This window comes from Rhinoderma darwinii, chromosome 1, assembly GCF_050947455.1.
Source record: "Rhinoderma darwinii isolate aRhiDar2 chromosome 1, aRhiDar2.hap1, whole genome shotgun sequence".
NCBI classification, from domain to species: Eukaryota; Metazoa; Chordata; class Amphibia; order Anura; family Rhinodermatidae; genus Rhinoderma; species Rhinoderma darwinii.
In genome coordinates, this window is record NC_134687.1 from 369481676 (window position 1) to 369501700 (window position 20025).

The following is a 20025-nucleotide window of genomic DNA, read 5'->3' on the forward strand; positions in this document are numbered from 1 at the left end:
TTATGCGGGCATAAAAATGATCATTTGTGGGCAGCACATTCCCTTATGTAAAAAAGGATGTGGTGCCAACAATAATGTAAAGTGTATGAGAGGGGGTTTGAACAAATGGTCAAACCAATGATTGTTCGTACGAACCCCCTCTTGATCATTGGTACATGAAAATTAGGGTATGTTCACACACACTGTTTTGAGACGTAATTCGGGCGTTTTACGCCTCGAATTACGCCTGAAAAAACTGCTCCATTACGCCTACAAACATCTGCCCATTGCTTACACTGTGTTTTACGATGTTCTGTTCCCACGAGGTGTAATTTATGCGTCGCTGTCAACATACGGCGCGTAAAAAGACGCCCGCGAAAAAGAAGTGCATGTCACTTCTTGGGCCGTTTTTGGATCCGTTTTTCATTGACTCCATTGAAAAACAGCTCCAATAACGTCCGTAAAAAACGCCGCGAAAAACGCGGGTTGCTACAAAAACATCTGAAAATCAGGAGCTGTTTTCGCCTGAAAACAGCTCCGTATTTTCAGACGTATTTTGCTAAGCCATGTGAACATACCCTAAAAGTAAACTAGCTCTGATTAACGATATAGAAACTCGTTTGGCGCTACTGATGGGCAGTTTATCTGCCTTTTTAAAAGGTTTCCTTAGGAATTATCACCTTGTAAAACACTACAAGAAGTGACAAGTCGCTTCTTGGGCCGCACGGTGGCTCAGTATTTAACGCTGGAGTCCTGGGTTTCAATCCAACTGAGGACAACGACTGCATGGGGTTTTTACGTTTACATGGGTTTCCTCCAGGTACTCCAGTTTCCTTCCGCACCCCAAAAACATACACATAGGGAATTTAGATTGTGAGGCCCACTGGGGACAGCAAGTGAGAACAACTTCTGTACAGCGCTGCAGAATATGTTGGCACTATATAAGTAAAAGAGATAAAAAGCTTCTTTTTTACTAAGCATATTTTTAATTCAGCAGCGTATATGACCTACATATGAACTGCACAGACTATTTTCCATTAAAATCAATGGGAAGCTATTTACAGGCGTATTTCAAAGCGTGATATGAACGTTTTGCTCCTTGAAATACGCCTGAAGTTAAGCTGTGTGAACATGCCCTAACGATAACAATGTTTTTTGATCAATAATAAACTATCGTTGACCTTTCTATGGCAATAATTGTTACTATCGCTCAGAAACAACGTACTCCTGGATTATTGCTACACGTAAAGGGACTTTCTATTAGTAGATGTATATGCAATGCAATGAAGAATGCTGGCTGGCTTTGGGATGTTACCAGGCAGTGTCCTGCAGGTAATGGGAGCAGTAATATTAGCCCTATGTGTCTCCAGCATAAACCCACTGTATAAATAGTGAGCTGGATACTTTGCAGGTGAGGCCAGCAGTCTATATGTGCCTTGCCTCTCATCCATTACACAGAATAAATGTCAGGAGGATTACTGAGCAGATAAATGAAAAGAGGAGGCTGTAATGGGTGCTCCAGCCTATGTTCTAAGTCACCACAAAATACTGTCTGCCCTGTTCTACAGGAATAGATCTGATAAATATTTATGGTAAAAGTTGGGGAGGAAACGATGAAACTGAAGAATTGCACAATAATACTGTTTTTTATGAAGTTACTTGTGTACTAGGAGCTGCTGTAATAGATTGTCATGAAGATGGACGGCGGCACATGCAGTTAGATTTTGTTACACACTCCCTGCTCCTATTTCGCAGCTCTGAATTAACTTTATTGTATGACTAGATGGGAAGTTCATTAAATCCCAGTTGTCTCCAGTGCGGTCTCTGTGTGGGATACTGGCTGTTGTGCAATGAGCATTAATCCTGGGCACCTTCCTGGGCATGTAACCCTTCCAATGCCAGTAATAACACATGACCCCGGCTCACGGTCCCGGAGCATAATTCATAATGATAAACATTAGTTATAGCAGCAGTACCAGCATCGGGACATTTCTCCACTGAACTAACAAATGTTCTTGTCACTTTTATACGGAGCTCTAAAGCTTTTCTTTTGTGCGCACAAAAGAAATATCAAGTATTTTATTGTCCCCTCTAGTGCTGCAGTATATGATTTACATTGCTATTCACAGGCTGCCACACAGGAACTTGACATTTAGAATCGGATTTCACATATTGTTCCAAACAATAGACACTACATATTCCATATGTGCATTCCCTTACCGTTCTCCAGAAATGTATAAGCACTTATAGAACATAGACAGTTTCCCGACTTCACATCTAGCCATTCTATAATTATCTATCATCTATCTATCTATCTATCTATCTGTCTGTCTGTCTGTCTGTCTGTCTGTCCGTCCGTCCGTCCGTCCGTCCGTCCGTCCGTCCGTCCATCCATCTATCTATCTCATATCTATCTATCTATCTATCTATCTATCTATCTATCTATCTATCTATCTATCTATCTATCTCATATCTATCTATCTCATATCTATCTATCTATCTCATATCTATCTATCTATCTATCTATCTATCTATCTATCTATCTATCTATCTCATATCTATTTATCTCATATTTATTTATCACCTCATATCGAGCTGTCATGTCCATCTACCTTGATAGTTATGAATCTCATATTTATCTATTTGCTGGAATTATCTAATAACTATCTAATATATGTGTATTATGTCTACTTATATTATCCATTTATTTATTTATGTATTTAATTTCTCTATTAATTATTTATGTATCTATCTATCTCTCATATATATCTATTTATCTATCTTGTATATATCGCACATCTATGTATTTGATATTATCGTAATATTTGTCTGTCTAATATTTACTTATATGTTATCTATCTCATACCAACCTATTATATATATGTGTATATATATATATATATATATATATATATACATATATATATATGCTATCATCTTTCATACCTCTGTACTATTTCCTATCTTTATATACTATTATATATTATCTAATATCTCATCTACTCATATCTATGTATCTTCTCTATGCATATAATCTATTTTATATGTATCTACCGATCCCATATCTCCTCAACAGACGTGTTGTAATATCTCGGGACATTAGATTCCGCAGATGTCAGTGGGCTCGCAGTTATTGTATTATATTGATGACATAATGAAACATTCTTGCAGGAATCTGCAGTGACCCTGTGATTATTATTATGTGCAGTCAGTATACATCACAGTGACTGGCCTCCATTATGTCCCCCCCCCCCCTTATCTAGAGGCCCCTTGTTTCCCCCAGTGCACACTGCAGAGCACATCTAAACACTCCATTGATAGAGTGCTGTAATCCCTTTCTCATACTTAATTTGCTGGGAATGTTGTACATATCCTACTATTTGACAACATACCCCTATAGGGCCAAGTTTGTATTTATGTTGGCACAATGTCTCCTGCCTGAAAGTCTATTGTAACCCAACACCTGACAACCTCCAGTGCTCTTAGCGTGTTGAGAAAAGGTTTATTCAAGCACATAATAGGATCCCAGCAGAAAGCCTTTCATAGAAAGGGGCCATGGTAAACTGCACCACATGAACTCGGTTTCCAGGGCTATTAAGCTGTTAATTGGAAAATAGCAGAGGAAATTTCAAGGTGACTATAAGGCGTTAGTAGTTGTCGCCTCTCAGAATAGCCTGAAAGACAATGAGTGGCCACAGCATATGGGCACAGGCTGATCGCACCAACTCTGGGAACCCGGTGCCCAGATACAAGCTCCACATGCTTGCCAGTGCCTCACATTGTACCACTGTATCTTAACTTATTCTTTATCCCCTTGCAACAAATCAAACCCTTATGTTCCACGGCTTTACTATAAGTTCTCCATTTGTAGTACATTATAATCTTTTGTACCCTGTTATCAGCCATTTCAGTAAGGGGAAAAGCTGTCTGTAGTGTTTAGAATTAATGATAGGAAATCTCACATATCTCCAGTTCTGCAGAAACGTTTCTATACAACTCTTTGTAATGGTATTATCTAGTCTTTATTTAATAAGTTTATATTTCATTGCTTTAGTGCTCCTAAAAGTCTGTACCTTTTATCAGGTAATAAGTACTTTAATTGGTTCCCAGTTTACTGTGACTGGGTGCCAGGTCTTTGTATTGTGACAGGATCACCGCTACACTGTGTACATAGTATGTATACAGTGACAGAAGGCATATTGTCTGGATGTGGCTAGGTAAGTATCCTTGTGCTATAACCATTCGTCTTTAGTGTACACAGCAGGTCCCATGCTGGGGAATCGGATACAGCCCGAGGCTGTACAAGTGATCTCAGAATATTTGTGGACAGGGTAATGGCCCGGGTGACTGATAGGCTGTCCCCTGCTAGGCTGCTCACCGAGCACTACTTAACTATACAGTTATAGAGATGCTGCTATTCCTTATAGCCGGGACTGACACTGCTCAATAGTCCACCCGATCAGAACTTCATATCTATCTATATATCTCACCTGTATATTGGGATTTTCTATGTGCCGTTATTGCCCTGGGTGAAGATAGATTCCTTGTAATTCAGCAGGGGCTGCTGCAGGTGGAGGGCACTCAGTGAGTGACCCCAGACTCTGCTTAATGATGTGAGGCTGTCAATCTAAGCAACGTGGAATATACCCTGTACATGAAAACACATGCCACCATGCCAGTTATGCGGGGCTGCTCTCTAAATGCCGCGCTCTTTCTGAAGATATATATCTAGAGGAAAATAATCTATCTATCTATTTATCTATCTCATACCTATCTATCTATCTATCTAGCTAATATCTATCTATCTATCTATCTATCTATCTATCTATCTATCTATCTCATATCTATCTATCTATCTATCTATCTATCTATCTATCTATCTATCTATCTATCTATCTCTCTCTCTATCTATCTATCTATCTATCTATCTATCTATCTATCTATCTATCTATCTATCTCATATCTATCTATCTATCTATCTATCTATCTATCTATCTATCTATCTATCTATCTATCTATCTATCTATCTATCTATCTATCTATCTATCTATCTCTATCTCTCTCTCTATCTATCTATCATCTATCGGAGATCGCAGATACGAGAACGGCATCGTTTAACGATGTATGTTATATATGAAAATATACAGCTAATACATTCAATGCGGCATATACATTTAATATTATTTCTCTATAAATGTGTTAGATATATCCACCACCAACAAACGAAACTTTTGGTTTTCTTTGTTTCCTGCGGATTGTGAAAGAGAAATGTGAAAATAGGGAGTCAAGGCTGATGTACTGGCAACACGGGGGTCTATGAGCGGTGGCAGCCAGTGCCAGGGCATGTAGTGCGGCTGTGGGGAATTACTGTGCTCCAGGTTTTACGAGTAACAGTAGATTCGGCTAGAATGTTGTGATGCGCTTCACTTACTGGCAGATGGTTACTATATGTAATATGGAAAGTTACAGACTATAGTCTTCCATGTACTGTGAACTGGAAATGTGGACAATCACATTTATAAATATTATTAATGGTGGAGGAAGAGTCTTGGAACATGTAACATAAAGGAAGACTTCAACAGAGAAAAGGGATTAACAATATTTGCTGATCAGAGTAGACAACAAGCAAACTGCCTGAATCATAAGAAATTATTGGGTTTAGGCTTTCTTCACACAAAAAAACGAATCTAAAAAAACGAATCTAAAAAAATGTGCAGCAGATTTTGTTGCAGAAATTTTCCGTGACTGAAAATCAGTTCCATTCATCTAAGGCTATGTTCACACGGAGTATTTTGGGGGAGGAATATCTGCCTCAAAGTTCCAAACGGAATTTTGAGGCAGATATTCCTCCCCCAAAATACTCTGTGTGAACAGCAATTATCGCGCCGTTTTTCGCCCGCGGCCATTGAGCGCCGCGGGCATAAAACACGCTTTCTCCTGCCTCCCATTGAAGTCAATGGGAGGTCGGAGGCGGAAGCGCCCGAAGATAGGGCATGTCGCTTCTTTTTCCCGCGAGGCAGTTTTACTGCTCGCGGGAAAAAGACGCCGACGCCTCCCATTGAAATCAATGGGAGGCGTTCTCGGGCCGTTTCTGCCGAGTTTTGCGACGCGGTTTCCGCGTCAAAAAACTCGGCAAAAGACCCCGTGTGAACATAGCCTAAATGAGGTTATTTCTACAGCAGGTGCATGGATTTCTGCAGGTTACATTCAGATAAATGGAACTGATTTTCAGTCCCAAAAAATGTCTGCAACAAAATCTGCCGCATGTGACTGCACCCTAAAGGCTCGTCCACACGTAACGGAATTGCTGCAGAAAATTTCTGCAGCATTTTCGTTGAAACTAGCAGACAATCTGCTGCAGAAAAACCGCGCCAATTCTTGCGTTTTTTACTGCAGAAAATAGTATGGATTTTGCAGCGTTTTTTGCAATGTTGGGAGATGGTGACGTCTCCTCTAAAAAACGCAGCAATTCAGTCCACTTTCCGCAGCAGGAATTGTGACATGCTTCGGTACAAAAAATATGCACCGCAGGTGAATATTTGGACGTCAATTTTACGCGTGTAGATGAGATTTGTTAAATCTCACCCACTTTGCTGCTACTGTATTCCGCTGCAATTCCGGACGAAAAATACGCAGCAATTCTGTTACGCGTGGACAAGCCTTTTTTTTTCCTGAAAAAAGCATAGAAAACCGGACACTTGCCTTTTTTTTTTAAGAGGTAAAATGGAGGTCTATGGGAGACAAATGCCATTAAATGCTGGAAATTACGACAAAGCCAACCTTGCTGCAATTTTTTAGAAAACACACCACTGACCCAAAAAACGCGAGATGAAATTTTAAAAAAGCACCTAAAAAACAGCATGTTTGTAGTGCATTTTATTTTTCCCTATTGACTTCAAGCTTTCATCCGTCCGCAGCGGTTTTGAGCAAAAAATGCCTAAAACGCTAAAAAAAAAATGTGTGTTAAGCCAGCCATAACCATACAATTATCTCATGCATAGAAAGAGCAGGTTCACTTCAGTTTTTTGACAGGTTAAACAACGTTCTTGTCCGTTTTTTGTTGCTTTTTAAAAAAATTAAAAATAACTATTTGTGCAAAACATATGATATCTGTAAGTGAATTGGAAAATATTAATTCTTAGAGACATGATGCATTTGTGTTCCTGGTGTTTAATTGTGGACAAGCAGTTTTTAATCTGGTTCTGTTTTCAGGACCCAAAAGACATAGCACATTTTTTGGATCCTGTAAAACAAAAATAAAACCTAAAATGATACAAACTGATTTATTGCTTATAATCCTGTAATCATGGCATGAATTTGGCAATGTAATCAATAAATCTGTGAAATACATATACGAGTGAATACATATAATTATGTTCACACCAATATCGTTTTGGATGTAACCCTCGCTATGTTTGTTTGTTTGTCTTTTTATGTACCAGTGATGCATTTTTTGTATCATCTGTCCTATCTTTAGCCCATTCATTTTAACCTTGGAGTGGAAAGAGCATGCTACACTATTCTATTTCTGCTTTAAAAACATATGCCTTTTATTTAATGTTTTTACTCGGTCAATAGAAAAAAGGCAATTTATCCATAAAACTGCATCAGTTGTCCAATCCCCTCTGCACAGAAAATCATACTAGAGGATATGTTTAAACCCAAACTATTTACAAAAAGGCTACTAAATTGAGCCCACTATCTTGGCCCAACACTAACGGTGCATACTTACAATTTACTAAATCTCTTTATTTCAACATTATAAGGCTAAGGTCACACTACTGCAAATACACGTTTACCTCTCTTCTGTCAGATGAAGGGAGGATCGAAAGATTAAACGGAAAGCAACGGTTCCGTTATTAGTACCATTGATTTCAATGGTAATTCTTTTGTTTCAGTTGCTTTCCGTTTGTCTCCGTTCGCTAGGTTTACTTTATTTTCACGGAAACAAAAATTCTGCAGACTTCACTTTTGCTTCTGTAAAAAAAACAAAAAACGGAAACCTAGCGAACAGAGACAAACGGAAAGCAACTGAAAAAAAAAGAATTACCATTGAAATCAATGATAATTCTAACGGAACCGTGGCTTTCCGTTTAATCTTTCGATCCTCTCTGACGGTAAGAGAGGTAAACGTATACATACGCTAGTGTGAACTTAGCTTAAGTGCTCATTTTTAATGGGGTCATGTTCATATCTTAGATCTTATTCCACTGATGAGGGCGAAGCATGTCGGAGGATTGATGTGTAGAGTCTTTTTATTAACGTGTCAGATCTCAGTATACATCTCTGATCCCCAATCGGAGGGGAAACGAATACAAATTGAATGGAGTTATTGATACAAACTAGGCAGTGTGTATAAATAGACATGTTACAAATAGCAACAATATTACAAACATAAGACACACAAGATACAACAACTATCTAGTTGTCCCTAGAAGTATCTATTGTTTTTTATACAAAGGAGATTAGACAATAAATAGTAAATCTGAGACACAACACATGTTTTTAAAGAATCACTGAACATGACCCCATTGAGTCATGTTCGTTGAGTCAAACTAGTGGGCTCAATATGGTAGCCTTTTGGTAAATATTGTAGGATAGATTAACCTACCCGGTGCATATAAAGATCCAGCAGTTTCATTAAACCCCAACTAGTCTGAACTTACCCTTGTTTTTTATGGTTTATCACAATGGTCATGGATTTTAATAAATGGTCAAGATGGTTTGTTCCATTTTGTTTATAGGACATGCAGTTATTCTGAAACAATCCAATCACTTATCTTTTCTTTTTAGAATCTGTCTATGTCTATTAGCCTAGAGACATTAGATATTTGTCAGTGAATCCCTATGTTTATGGAAAGCTATGGGGGCTGGCAGATCCTCGCCCAAGGATTTCTGATCAAGGGAATTTTTCCTGTCAAATTCTATAATTTCCCCAGCCACTCATCCCTCCGTAGAAATAACACTTACCTGCGACTGGTTAGAACAGCCATTTTGTTTGTCAGTCGAAAGACCTTTAGCCTGACAATTATTTTATGCCAACGGTCAGCTAAGTCTACCATCAGCTTTTACACTTAACTTTGGTGTCAAAGGAGTTAAGTGTCTCAATTAGAACATAAAAAAATAAATAAATAAGACTACGTCAATTTTGCATTGGGTACTATTGATATCAGCTTAACCTCCACATTGTGGGAAGACATGCTGATTTGCTGAGCTTGCAGCCCCATGTAGCCAAGTGAAGAAGGAAGAGAAGGGGGAGGCACATTATGTCCAAATTGTTAAAAAACTTCAGACACTATTTCCAAACTGCCAACAGCAGCGAGAATAAGAAAAAAATGAGTTTGACTCAATGTCCCATATCTCTGCTGTGCATTAATTTTTTAATACATGAATATATCCTAATAGTCATCAGTATATAAGCCCTCCCTGCCCTATTGTGTGTGGCTTTGTCACAATCGCAGCGGTAGAAGGGCACAGGGACTGCAGTAACTGGCTGACAAGTGTGATAAAATGATCTCCCTTAACTAAACTCGTAAAGCACTAGGCAATAAAACTCAATCTTCTGTAAAATCCAATTAAGTCATTATCTGACTGATTGTATCTTTAATTGAAAACAGAAGTGACAGTAAATTTCTGTGATATATCAGGATCAATCGATAGCGCTATACGATTCAGCCACAAGAAGTGATTTATAATGTCAAAGCTATATAGGTAACTCCACATTATTCTCTCTAAAACCACTGGTGGATGAAATTAAGAGTAAGTACATTTAATAAAAAAACAAGATGGTCAGGTTATTGATTACAACAGATGGGGGAGAAATCAAATAGGTGTTTTCAAAAGCACAAAGCGAAAAAAATACAAGTAATTTTTTTTTTTTCTATTTTAATACAGCTTACCAAGTATACACAGGTAGATTTAGTCATCAATAACATTTTTTATTTTCTGTGCAGCTGCAACAACAGAGAACAATGCATTTCAGGCTGGAATGTAGAGAAAGAACACAATACATTGTAACATTTCCATACTAGGCTGACCATTAACACTGTGTGCATTAGCGTTAACCATTACAACGTTGGCTTACTAAAAGCATTGTATCACACGGCTGTGGTTAGAAATCTAACAAAACGTTAAAACTTGCATACACTGCAAATCAAAGGCAGTTGCCTCAGTAAAACTGGGAATATAATTTATATTCTCAACCTTGCATATAAAAAGTAATACAAACTGGCATAGTTTGTAAAATGTGTACTGTAGTTTGCTTTCCACTACAAAGTTGAACTATTTGTGCCCATGTCAACTTCAAATAGCAGAACGTCTTCAGATGGTAATCAAATATGATATCTAGAAATGGTTAATTACAAGTTACATTGCGAAAATCTGGCTCTAGTTTGAAGCTACATGGGATAATATATTATAGGGCATTGCCTTTGCTGTAATTATCTGCTATGCTTTTTGTAGCAGAATTGCTCCTCAGGGTAAGTCCAAACGGAGCGGTCCTGACCAGGTCGCAACGCAGCCAACAACCGCGCCAGTACCATGTTCGGCATGGCTGTCAACTAGCCTGTTAATGGCCGCGTACTATTGCGGGTAAAACAGCCCTTCACCCGTAAAATCGTGCAACCATAAAGGGTGTAATAATTAATACCCGCTCCAGTTTTGCAGGTAAAGGGACGTTTTACCTACAATAACTAGGCTAGTTGACATGGTGCCGGCACGGTTGTTGGCCACGTCGCGACCGTGTCAGGAGCGCTCTGTTTGGACTTACCCTTAGGATGCGTTTACATATATAGGTTGTATCTGGTCAGTTCTTTCTTGCCTGAGCCGGAACTAATTGATGGATAAGTTGTGGACCTTGTGCACCTGTCCGGCGTCTGTAGCTGGACGGAGAAACAAGGCATGGAATGTTTCTCTGCCTGGTTCTGAAGTCAACCAGCATCAAAACTGATGTCACCATCTAAATGTGGACTCATTGATAATCGACTGATCGCCACAGGTCTGACAGACAAAACGTGCAGCTATTAGCTGTAAGGCCAGGTACACACACAGTTTTGATGCTGTTTTTGGCTTATTTTTTTGGAGCAAAACACATGAGTGGATATAAACGAAAGGATATGCATCAATCTTTTCTTCATACCTTACCTTGCTCAACTTCTGGCTTTAGATAAAAAAAACTGCACCAAAAAAACGCATCAAAGCTGTGTGTGTGATCCTGGCTTTATGGAAGCTGCAGACAGCTACACATTTCGGCTGGGTTCACACGACCTATTTTCAGACGTAAACGAGGCGTATTATGCCTCGTTTTACGTCTGAAAATACGGCTACGATACGTCGGCAAACATCTGCCCATTCATTTGAATGGGTTTGCCGACGTACTGTGCAGACGACCTGTCATTTACGCGTCGTCGTTTGACAGCTGTCAAACGACGACGCATAAAATGATTGCCTCGTCAAAGAAGTGCAGGACACTACTTTGCAACGTAATTTGAGCCGTTCTTCATTGAAGTCAATGAAGAGCAGCTCAAGATTACGGGCGTCAAAGACGCCTCGCAAAATGCGAGGAGGAGCTTTTACGTCTGAAACGACGCAGCTGTATTCTCCTGAAAACAGTCTGTCTTTTCAGACGTAAAAGACAGTTCTCGTGTGCACATACCCTTCTCCTGAATGAGCCAGCATGTAATACATGGTTGCATAGAGATCTCCATCTACACTCTTTACACCGGCTCTCCCCTCTGGTCCCCGAGAACGGGGCCCCTTCTATGATGTTAATATCCCCTATGGTTGTCCTAATGGGAAAATCCCTTTACATTTTCCAGTTACCCGCTATCTAGCTTTAGACCCGGATTCTACTGGCGGCAGAAATTACTGTGCTAGTTAAAGTATATTATAGACAGAACTACAGATAACTCCTTTCCTGTGTACCCCTGACTACGAGCTACACTGTAAGGTTGAGTTCACAAATAAACCAATACGGCACTATGTGAATATAGAACTCATGAAGAGTAAAGTATCAACCCAGATTTAAGTTTTTTCTTTCTAGATCTAATTAAAAATTAAAGTAGCTATTAGACTGGTTGCCAAGGGCATAATACTGGTTTTCCTCAGCATTGTCAGAAATGACCCGCAACACCTCTTATTCTGGTAGGATTGGACAAGGTTTATATGGTTAGATATTTACTCATCTTGAGTGGCACAATATAATGTAGCAGTGTAGGAAATTCAACATTTTGTTTAAACTAGCATAATTTTTTTTAACCCAGAATCCGTTATCACAGAAATCTTAGTTCTCTAACATATAAAATGAAGAATATTTCACAACTTAGGTAACTATAACATTATACAGCAAATTCATTTAATGATAACGCCATGGCTTGTATTGAAAGGCAAAGCAATGCTTTAGGTGGGTCAAAGCAACTCATATTTAATGCACTGTAATAAATCCTGAGGGGTTTTAAGCATGTTTTTGCCTTTACACATAGGCACTTTAGACTTGTTGTAATGTTGGTTAGAATTGCTGGATTTGCCAAATGGCTTTACTCTCTATCAGCAGTAATAGTAGTGGATGTATATGGAGAGGCTTCAGTAGGTGCTTCACACTCAACTACACCTTTAGTGGTCTCGCTGCTGATTGAAGCATTGCTGGACAAGGAAGCCAGACCGGAGTCCTGGCTGCATGGTGGCGAAAACACTGCACACAAAAAGAGAACACACATGGAAGTCATTTGTCTCTTCATACATTTTAAAACAAGACAACTGAGAATACATAATTAGGTTGGATTCCCACAAGCGTGTTTGGTCCGTGATATACGGACCGTATGCCGGCAGTATTTCCCGGACCGAACACAGTTCAGGGATCCGGGCTCTTATAAGTCATAGTTATCTATGACGCTAGGAGTCCCTGCCTCGCTGCGGGAAAACTGTCCCGTAATGAAGAGATTATTACAGTACGGGACAGTTTTCCCGCAGTGAGGCAGGGACTATGACAATGACAATTGTAAATGGGAAGGGGGAAAGATGTGTGATTCTGTAGAGAGCAACAATAACATTAAAAAAACTTTATTAGATGGACTAATGAACGATTAGAAATCTCCAATGTTGGTACGATGTACAAAGTACAGATGACCCCTAATTCTGCACTGGTGAGATGGACAAAAATCAGTCCATATATCGTGTAAACGCTCTGCTTAGAGATAAAACAAACAAAACAGGATAGTGTGAAATACCTAAATTGTATATGAACTGTTTGTCCCTCGATCAAATTACTATGCCAACAACCAACCTGAGGTGCAAGAAAGCATCTTGTAGAATTTGAGGTTGGAAAAACTTGGTCTGCCTACTAATAATGTCGAGTGGACTTTGTACAGCCCTGATTCTGAGCACATCACATGTGTAAAAATCGTGTGCATATAAAGTGCCTTCGGCACTTGGAAAAATTGATGGGCAGCAATAAAGGGTGAACTAGATGGGATTATTACCCTAAGTGTGCCATATGTGAGCACACTATATAGTCCAGATATCTTGATCCCTAATGATAACAGCAACTAGTTGCCCCGTCCAGACAACAATTGTAGCTAAATGCTTACCGTTATTGTTATATGGACTGGATGGATAGTAGTCCTATGTGACCTTGTATGTTAGCGGAGCCTCTCCATCGGGCTGTAGAATTAAAGCCCAGCGGTGGAGCGGCGCAGCACATACAAGTGGCCGGAGTTGAAAAAGCAGTGTCACCGTCTGTGTCTGTGAATATTACAGAGGGCAGCGCAATGGAGAGTGTGAGCCGGAGGAGTCACTCCGAGTGGTGAGTCAGAGCGGCCACTTCAGCTCAGCTGTCACCCCGCAAGTCCCGCTTCTGAGAAGCGTGTCAGAGCCTAGCTGTGACTCTGCGATCCCCGCCGTCAAAGTGGATTAGAGGAGAGGGAGAGAACAATGGATGATTGGTTGCAGAGAGATGACTGTAGTCTAACATTGGATTATTAAATTGTGACTAGAGACCCGACGCGTGTCTTGCCGGCATTTACGGCTTCTTCTAGGGGTCATTGATAACTATGATGCTAGGAGCCCAGCTCCCTGAAGTGTGTATATCACGGACCGAACACGCTCGTGTGAATCCAGCATTAGTAAAATAAATAGCATCAGAAACCATTCCAACTGATTCCTTCATACAGTAAGGGTAAGTTCACACGTAGCATAAATACTGCAGATTTTCTGCAATGGATTTCATTGCAGAATATTTCTAGCATAATACAGTAGCAGCAAAGTGGATGAGATTTCAACAAATCTTATCCTCACACTGCGTAAATGATGTGTGGAAAAAACTGCTCAGAAATTGACCTGCGGTGCGTGTTTTTAATCCGCAGTATGTCAATTGTATTTGCATAATCGCTGTTTTTTTGTTGTGAGTTTTCCCCATTGAATTCAATGGGGGGGGGGGGGGGGGTAAATCCGGCAACAAATAGCAGATATTGTGATTTTTGTGGTGGAAAAGCTGTGATTCTGCCGCATTAATCGCAACTCAGAAAAAAAAAAGCTTATACTTACCCAGTGCATGTCATTTATACCACAAGAAAAACAAAACCAAAAAAAAAAACAATAGCAGAAATGCTGTTTATTTCCACCCCGCACAAAAAAAAACATAAATAAAAGTTTTCTAGTACATTATACAGTTCCTTGCAAAAGTATTCACCCCTTTGGTGTTTTACAGCCATGTTGCAAGACAACCTGGAATAAAACTGGATTTTGTATTTGATTTTATGTAATGGCCCTGGCAAAATAGTCCAAATTGTCATAGTGGAAGGAAATTATATATATCTTACAGCTGACACTTCAGAGTAATTAGCGGGATCCCGCTCGTTTAACCCCTTAGATGCTGCAATCAATAGCTACTGTGGCATTAAAGCCGTTAGAATGAGGGGGCGGCCCCCTCTGACGTGCCACCCCCCTGAGGGTCGTCATGGCAGCCTGGGGGGCTAAAGACGGCCCTCAGGTCTGCCATTTTTGTACTGCTTTTAAGCAGTGTTGGAGATAGGGCTTAAAGAGGCTCTGTCACCACATTATAAGTGTCCTGTCTCCTACATAAGGAGATCGGCGCTGTAATGTAGGTGACAGTAATGCTTTTTTCCTGATAATGAATATGCATGACCATCCAGCCTGGACGTCATGTGTATTCAGAATCCTGACACTTCTGAATCTTTTCTGTGAGATTCCAGCAACGGATACGAAATCTCGCGAGATCACGGAGGTAAACGAGATTTCGTTTCCCTTGCTGTAAATCTCACAGAAAAGATTCAGAAGTGTCAGGATTCTGAATACACATGACGTCCAGGCTGGATGGTCATGCATATTCATTATCAGGACACTGGATTAACGTTAATCAAGCAGACTCGCTGTGTATGTGGCTGCAGATCATGTTCTAGTAAGAACGCGATTCTGCTGTCTAAATGAATGGAGAGGAGTGCATGATGCCGATTGGTCAGCGTCATACACTCCTCTGTACAACGCCCACTTGGTCGTAAGTAAAATTACGCCCACTTGGGCATTAAGAAACTCATTAGCATAAACCAAAATCGCTCCTAACGTTGTGAAAATAGATCGTTTTTTTTAATAAAAAGCATTACTGTCACCTACATTATAGCGCCGATCTCCTTATGTAGGAGACAGGACACTTATAATGTGGTGACAGAGTCTCTTTAATAGGTGGCTGTCAGAATCATGATGTACTGAAATACCGGAAAGCGGTGAGGAAAAAAAGAAAATTAAAAAAATGTGAAGGGGTTAAAGGGAACCTGTCAGCAGCATTTCACCTATTGAACTTTACTTATCCCTCACTGGCCGCTGCTATTAAAAGTTAATTGCCGTTATCCCCTCTCCTTAAGGGCGGGTTCACACATAGCGGAATTTCACTTACATTCCGCTGCGGACACTCCGCAGCGTTAATCCGCAGCGGAGCCGTTTCTCCATTGACTTTCACTTTAATTTAGCAGTGTTCGTTTACACGATGCGTACAATTCCGCTGCGGAGCATAGGCTGCGGAGCGGAATTTGGTGTCCGCAGCATGCTCTGTCTGTTGCGGAGCAGTGGCGGACTGGTTGCGGACTCATGGCGGAATTTCTCCATTGACTTCAATGGAGAGTCAAAATTCCGCAATGAAGTCCGCAGATCTTATGTGTGCTGCGGAGCGTATTGTTTTTACTACCATGACATTTCTTCATTCTGGCTGGACCTATGTATTTCTAGGTCTACAGCCAGACTGAGGAAGTCAATGGGGCTCCCGTAATGACGGGAGCGTTGCTAGGAGACGTCTGTAAATAGTCACTGTCCAGGGTGCTGAAAGAGTTACGCGATCAGCAGTAACTGTTTCTGCACCCGGGACAGTGACTACCGATCTCAATATACATGTATCTGTAAAATAAAATATAAGTTCATACTTACCGAGAACTCCCTGCGTCTGTCTCCAGTCCGGCCTCCCAGGATGACGTTTCAGTGTAAGTGACGGCTGCAGCCAATCACAGGCCAAGCACAGGCTGCAGCGGTCACATGGACTGGAGCGTCATCCAGGGAGGTCGGGCCGGATGCCGAAAGAGGGACGCGTCACCAAGACAACGGGCGGTAAGTATGAATTTCTTTGACTTTCACTAGGGAAAGTGCTGTCCCTTCTCTCTATCCTGCACTGAATAGGGAGAAGAGAAGCACTTTTCCTGCAGTCCGCAGCGGCCAGTCCGCATCAATTTTCTGCACATTTTGTGCAGATCCGCTGCAGAATCTGCAACGCAGATTCTGTGCGGCATTGATGCGGACAGTTGCGGAGGAATTCCGCCATGTGTGGTCATGCCCTAACTCCTCCTCCGACTGTAAATAACGGTCTGCAAACATTTTGCACCTTTTATCGTAATAATCTGGTGTCCCTTTGTGCGCACACACCAGAAGAGGACATCAATGAACAAGAACAGGATTTTGTGTGTCGGGGGAAGGCGAGGAGCTGTCAATCAAAAGTAAGGATCTATCAAACAAAATATGCAAAGATGCACTCCAAATTGACTCTGTGTTGGTGCTATATAGGTTCGGCTTTGGAAGCCCACACTATAAGTACGTAGAAGAAACCTAAAAGTACTCTAGGAACACTTGGAATTGATTTTCAAAATTATTTTATTTTATTCCAAACAGTGTTTTTTGGAAAAGCGATAACGTTTCGGCCTATCCAAGGCCTTTATCACAATCGCTGTAAGTAATTAGAAAGTAGAACGATGTATAAGTGTCTGCTTGGAGCGTCTGGCAGACGCCTTTACATCGTTCTACTTTCTAATTACATACAGCGATTGTGATAAAGGCCTTGGATAGGCCGAAACGTTATTGCTTTTCCAAAAAACACTGTTTGGAATAAAATAAAATAATTTTGAAAATCAATTCCAAGTGTTCCTAGAGTGCTTTTAGGTTTCTTCTATGTAATCAAAAGTAAGGAAGCGGGGTAAACTCGGAAAGACTTGAGGAATGAAGATATGACTCTTTTATGCTCATTAGCATACGGTTTGGGAACACTAAAAAACGGAATACTAAAGCTACAGAGCCGACTAAAAAGGACAATAATAGGTTATATAGAAATGATTTTTCATCCACTACCACCAGGTACTGCTGGTTCAATAGGTGAAATGCTGGTGACAGGTTCCCTTTAACCCCTAGGCGCACCACGACGCAACTGTACGTCCATGCGGCCAGTGTCTTAGCGCACGGAGACGTACTGTTACTGCGTGGTTCCCGGTGCACACTGTCTGCGACAGTGTGCATCGGGAACCGGGAGCCCAGCTGTCCCTGACAGCTGACACTCCATTGTATGCCGATCAGCGGCTTATTTCCGCTAATTTCGGCAATTAACCCCTTAATTGCGGTGATCGATTGCAATTACCGCATTCAGGGGTTTCTAGCACAACGGCAGACCTCACAATGAAATTGTGAGGTTTGCAGATTGCTAGCATGGCCTCCGTGTCTGCCATGCACGGAAGCCTATCAGGACCAGCCTCCTGATAGACTTCCTGTCAGAGTGACAGGACGTCACTGCCGGTCCCTGACAGCTAACACTCCACTGTTGCTGATCAGTGGCTCATTGCCGCTAATTTCGGCAATTAACCCGTTACATGCTGGGCTCGATTGCGATCTTCGCATGTAGGTGGTTTGTAGCACATCAGCAGCCCCCATGCAATTGTGGTGGCTGCTGATGCTTGTGGTGGCACCCGGGGGCCAGACAGCGGCCTCCAGGTCTGCCATGTACGGAAGCCTATGAGGACCAGCCTCTGCTGGTCCTCGTAGACTAACTGTCAGAGTGACTGTGACGTCACACTGACGGTTGGAATACATTACACTACCTAGGTAGTGTAATGTATTCTAGCAGCGATCAGAGCTGCAGGTCAAAAAAGAAAGTGTAAAAAGTAAAGAAAAAAGTAAAAAGAAAAAGTTCATAAAAATGTTTTACAAAAGTGTAAAAATCAAAGATTTTTTTCCTATAATAAGTCTCTTATTATAAGGAAAAAATGAAAACTTTAAAAAACAGTACACATATTTGGTATCACCGCGTTCGTAACGACCCAATCTATAAAACTATAATGTTCTTTTTACCGCATGGTGAACGCCGCAAAAAAAAAAACTAAAAATAATGCCAGAATCACTATTTTTTGGTCACCACACCTCCCAAAATATAGAATAAAAAGTGATCAAAAAGTCGCATGTACCCGAAAATAGTACCAATAAAAACTACAACCCGTCCCGCAAAAAACAAGCCCTTACACCGCTTTTTTGACTGAAAAATAAAAAAGTTACGGCTCTCAGAATATGGTGACACAGAAAATAAATTATTTTATAAAGAAGTGATTTTATTGTGCAAACGCTGCAAAACATAAAAAACTATATACATATGGTATCGCCGTAATCGTACCGACCCGCAGAATAAAGTAAAATTGTCATTTATAGTTCATTATGAACGCCGTAAGAAATAAAGGATTTAAAACGCCAAAATCACTGTTTTTGGTCACCAAATGTAATAAAAAGTGATCAAAAAGTTGCATGTACCAATAAAAACTACAGCTCGTCCTGCCAAAAATAAGCCCTCACACCGCTCAATTCATAGAAAAATAAAAAAGTTATGACGTTTGGAAGGCGGGGAGTGAAAAACTAAAATGGAAAAGCAAAAAAGGATCAGTCCTGCAAACGTTAATTAATTTCTATTTAAAAAATAAATTATTACCACATGTGGGGTATTGTCGTACTCGGGAGAGATTGCGTTACAAATTTAGGGCGACTTTTTCTCTTTTATCCCTTGTGAAAATGAAAAAATTCAACATGTTAGTGGACAAAAATTTTTATATTCATTTTCACGGCCTAATTCTACTAAATTCTGCAAAAAACCTGTGTGGTGTAAATGCTTACTATACCCCTAGAAAAAGTCCTTGAGGGGTGTAGTTTCCCAAATGGGGTCACTTTTGGGATGTTTCCACTGTTTTGGTCCCTCCAGGGTGTTGCAATCGTGACATGGCACTAAAAACCAATCCAGCAAAATCTGCGCTCCAAAATCCAAATGACGCTCCTCCCCTTCTGAGCGCTGCCGTGGGTCCAAACAGCAGTTTATTACCACATATGGGATATTTCTATAATAGGGAGAAGATGCTTTACAAATGTTGGGGTGCATTTTCTTCTTTATTCCTTGTAAATATTACAAATTTCTATGTTTTTTCAGAAAAAAAAGTAGATTTTCATTTTCACAGACTAACTCCAATAAATATAGCAAAATACCTGTGGGGTCAAAGTGCTAACTATACCCCTAGATAAATTCCTTGAGGGGTCTAGTTTCCAAAATGGGGTCACTTTTGGGGAGTTTCCACTGTTTTGGCACCACAAGACCTCTTCAAACCTGACATGGTGCCTAAAATATGATCTAAAAATAAGCAGGCCCCAAAATCCTGTAGGTGCTCCTTTGCTTCTGAGGCCGGTGTTTCGGTCCAATAGGGCACTAGGGCCACATGTGGGATATTCCTAAAAACTGCAGGACCTGGGCAATAAACATTG

General features: G+C 40.5%; 1 protein-coding gene across 1 annotated transcript in view; it reads right to left on the reverse strand.

The window, feature by feature from the left end:
* Positions 1–9896: 9896 nt before the first annotated feature.
* The window catches only part of DMRT1 (doublesex and mab-3 related transcription factor 1), a 157362-nt gene continuing 147233 nt past the window's right edge, over positions 9897–20025 (reverse strand). Inside the window, exon 7 of the mRNA XM_075827709.1 lies at positions 9897–12667. Within this exon, the coding sequence (XP_075683824.1) occupies positions 12513–12667 (155 nt within the window). The 3' untranslated portion in view covers positions 9897–12512. The remainder of the gene's footprint in view (positions 12668–20025) is intronic.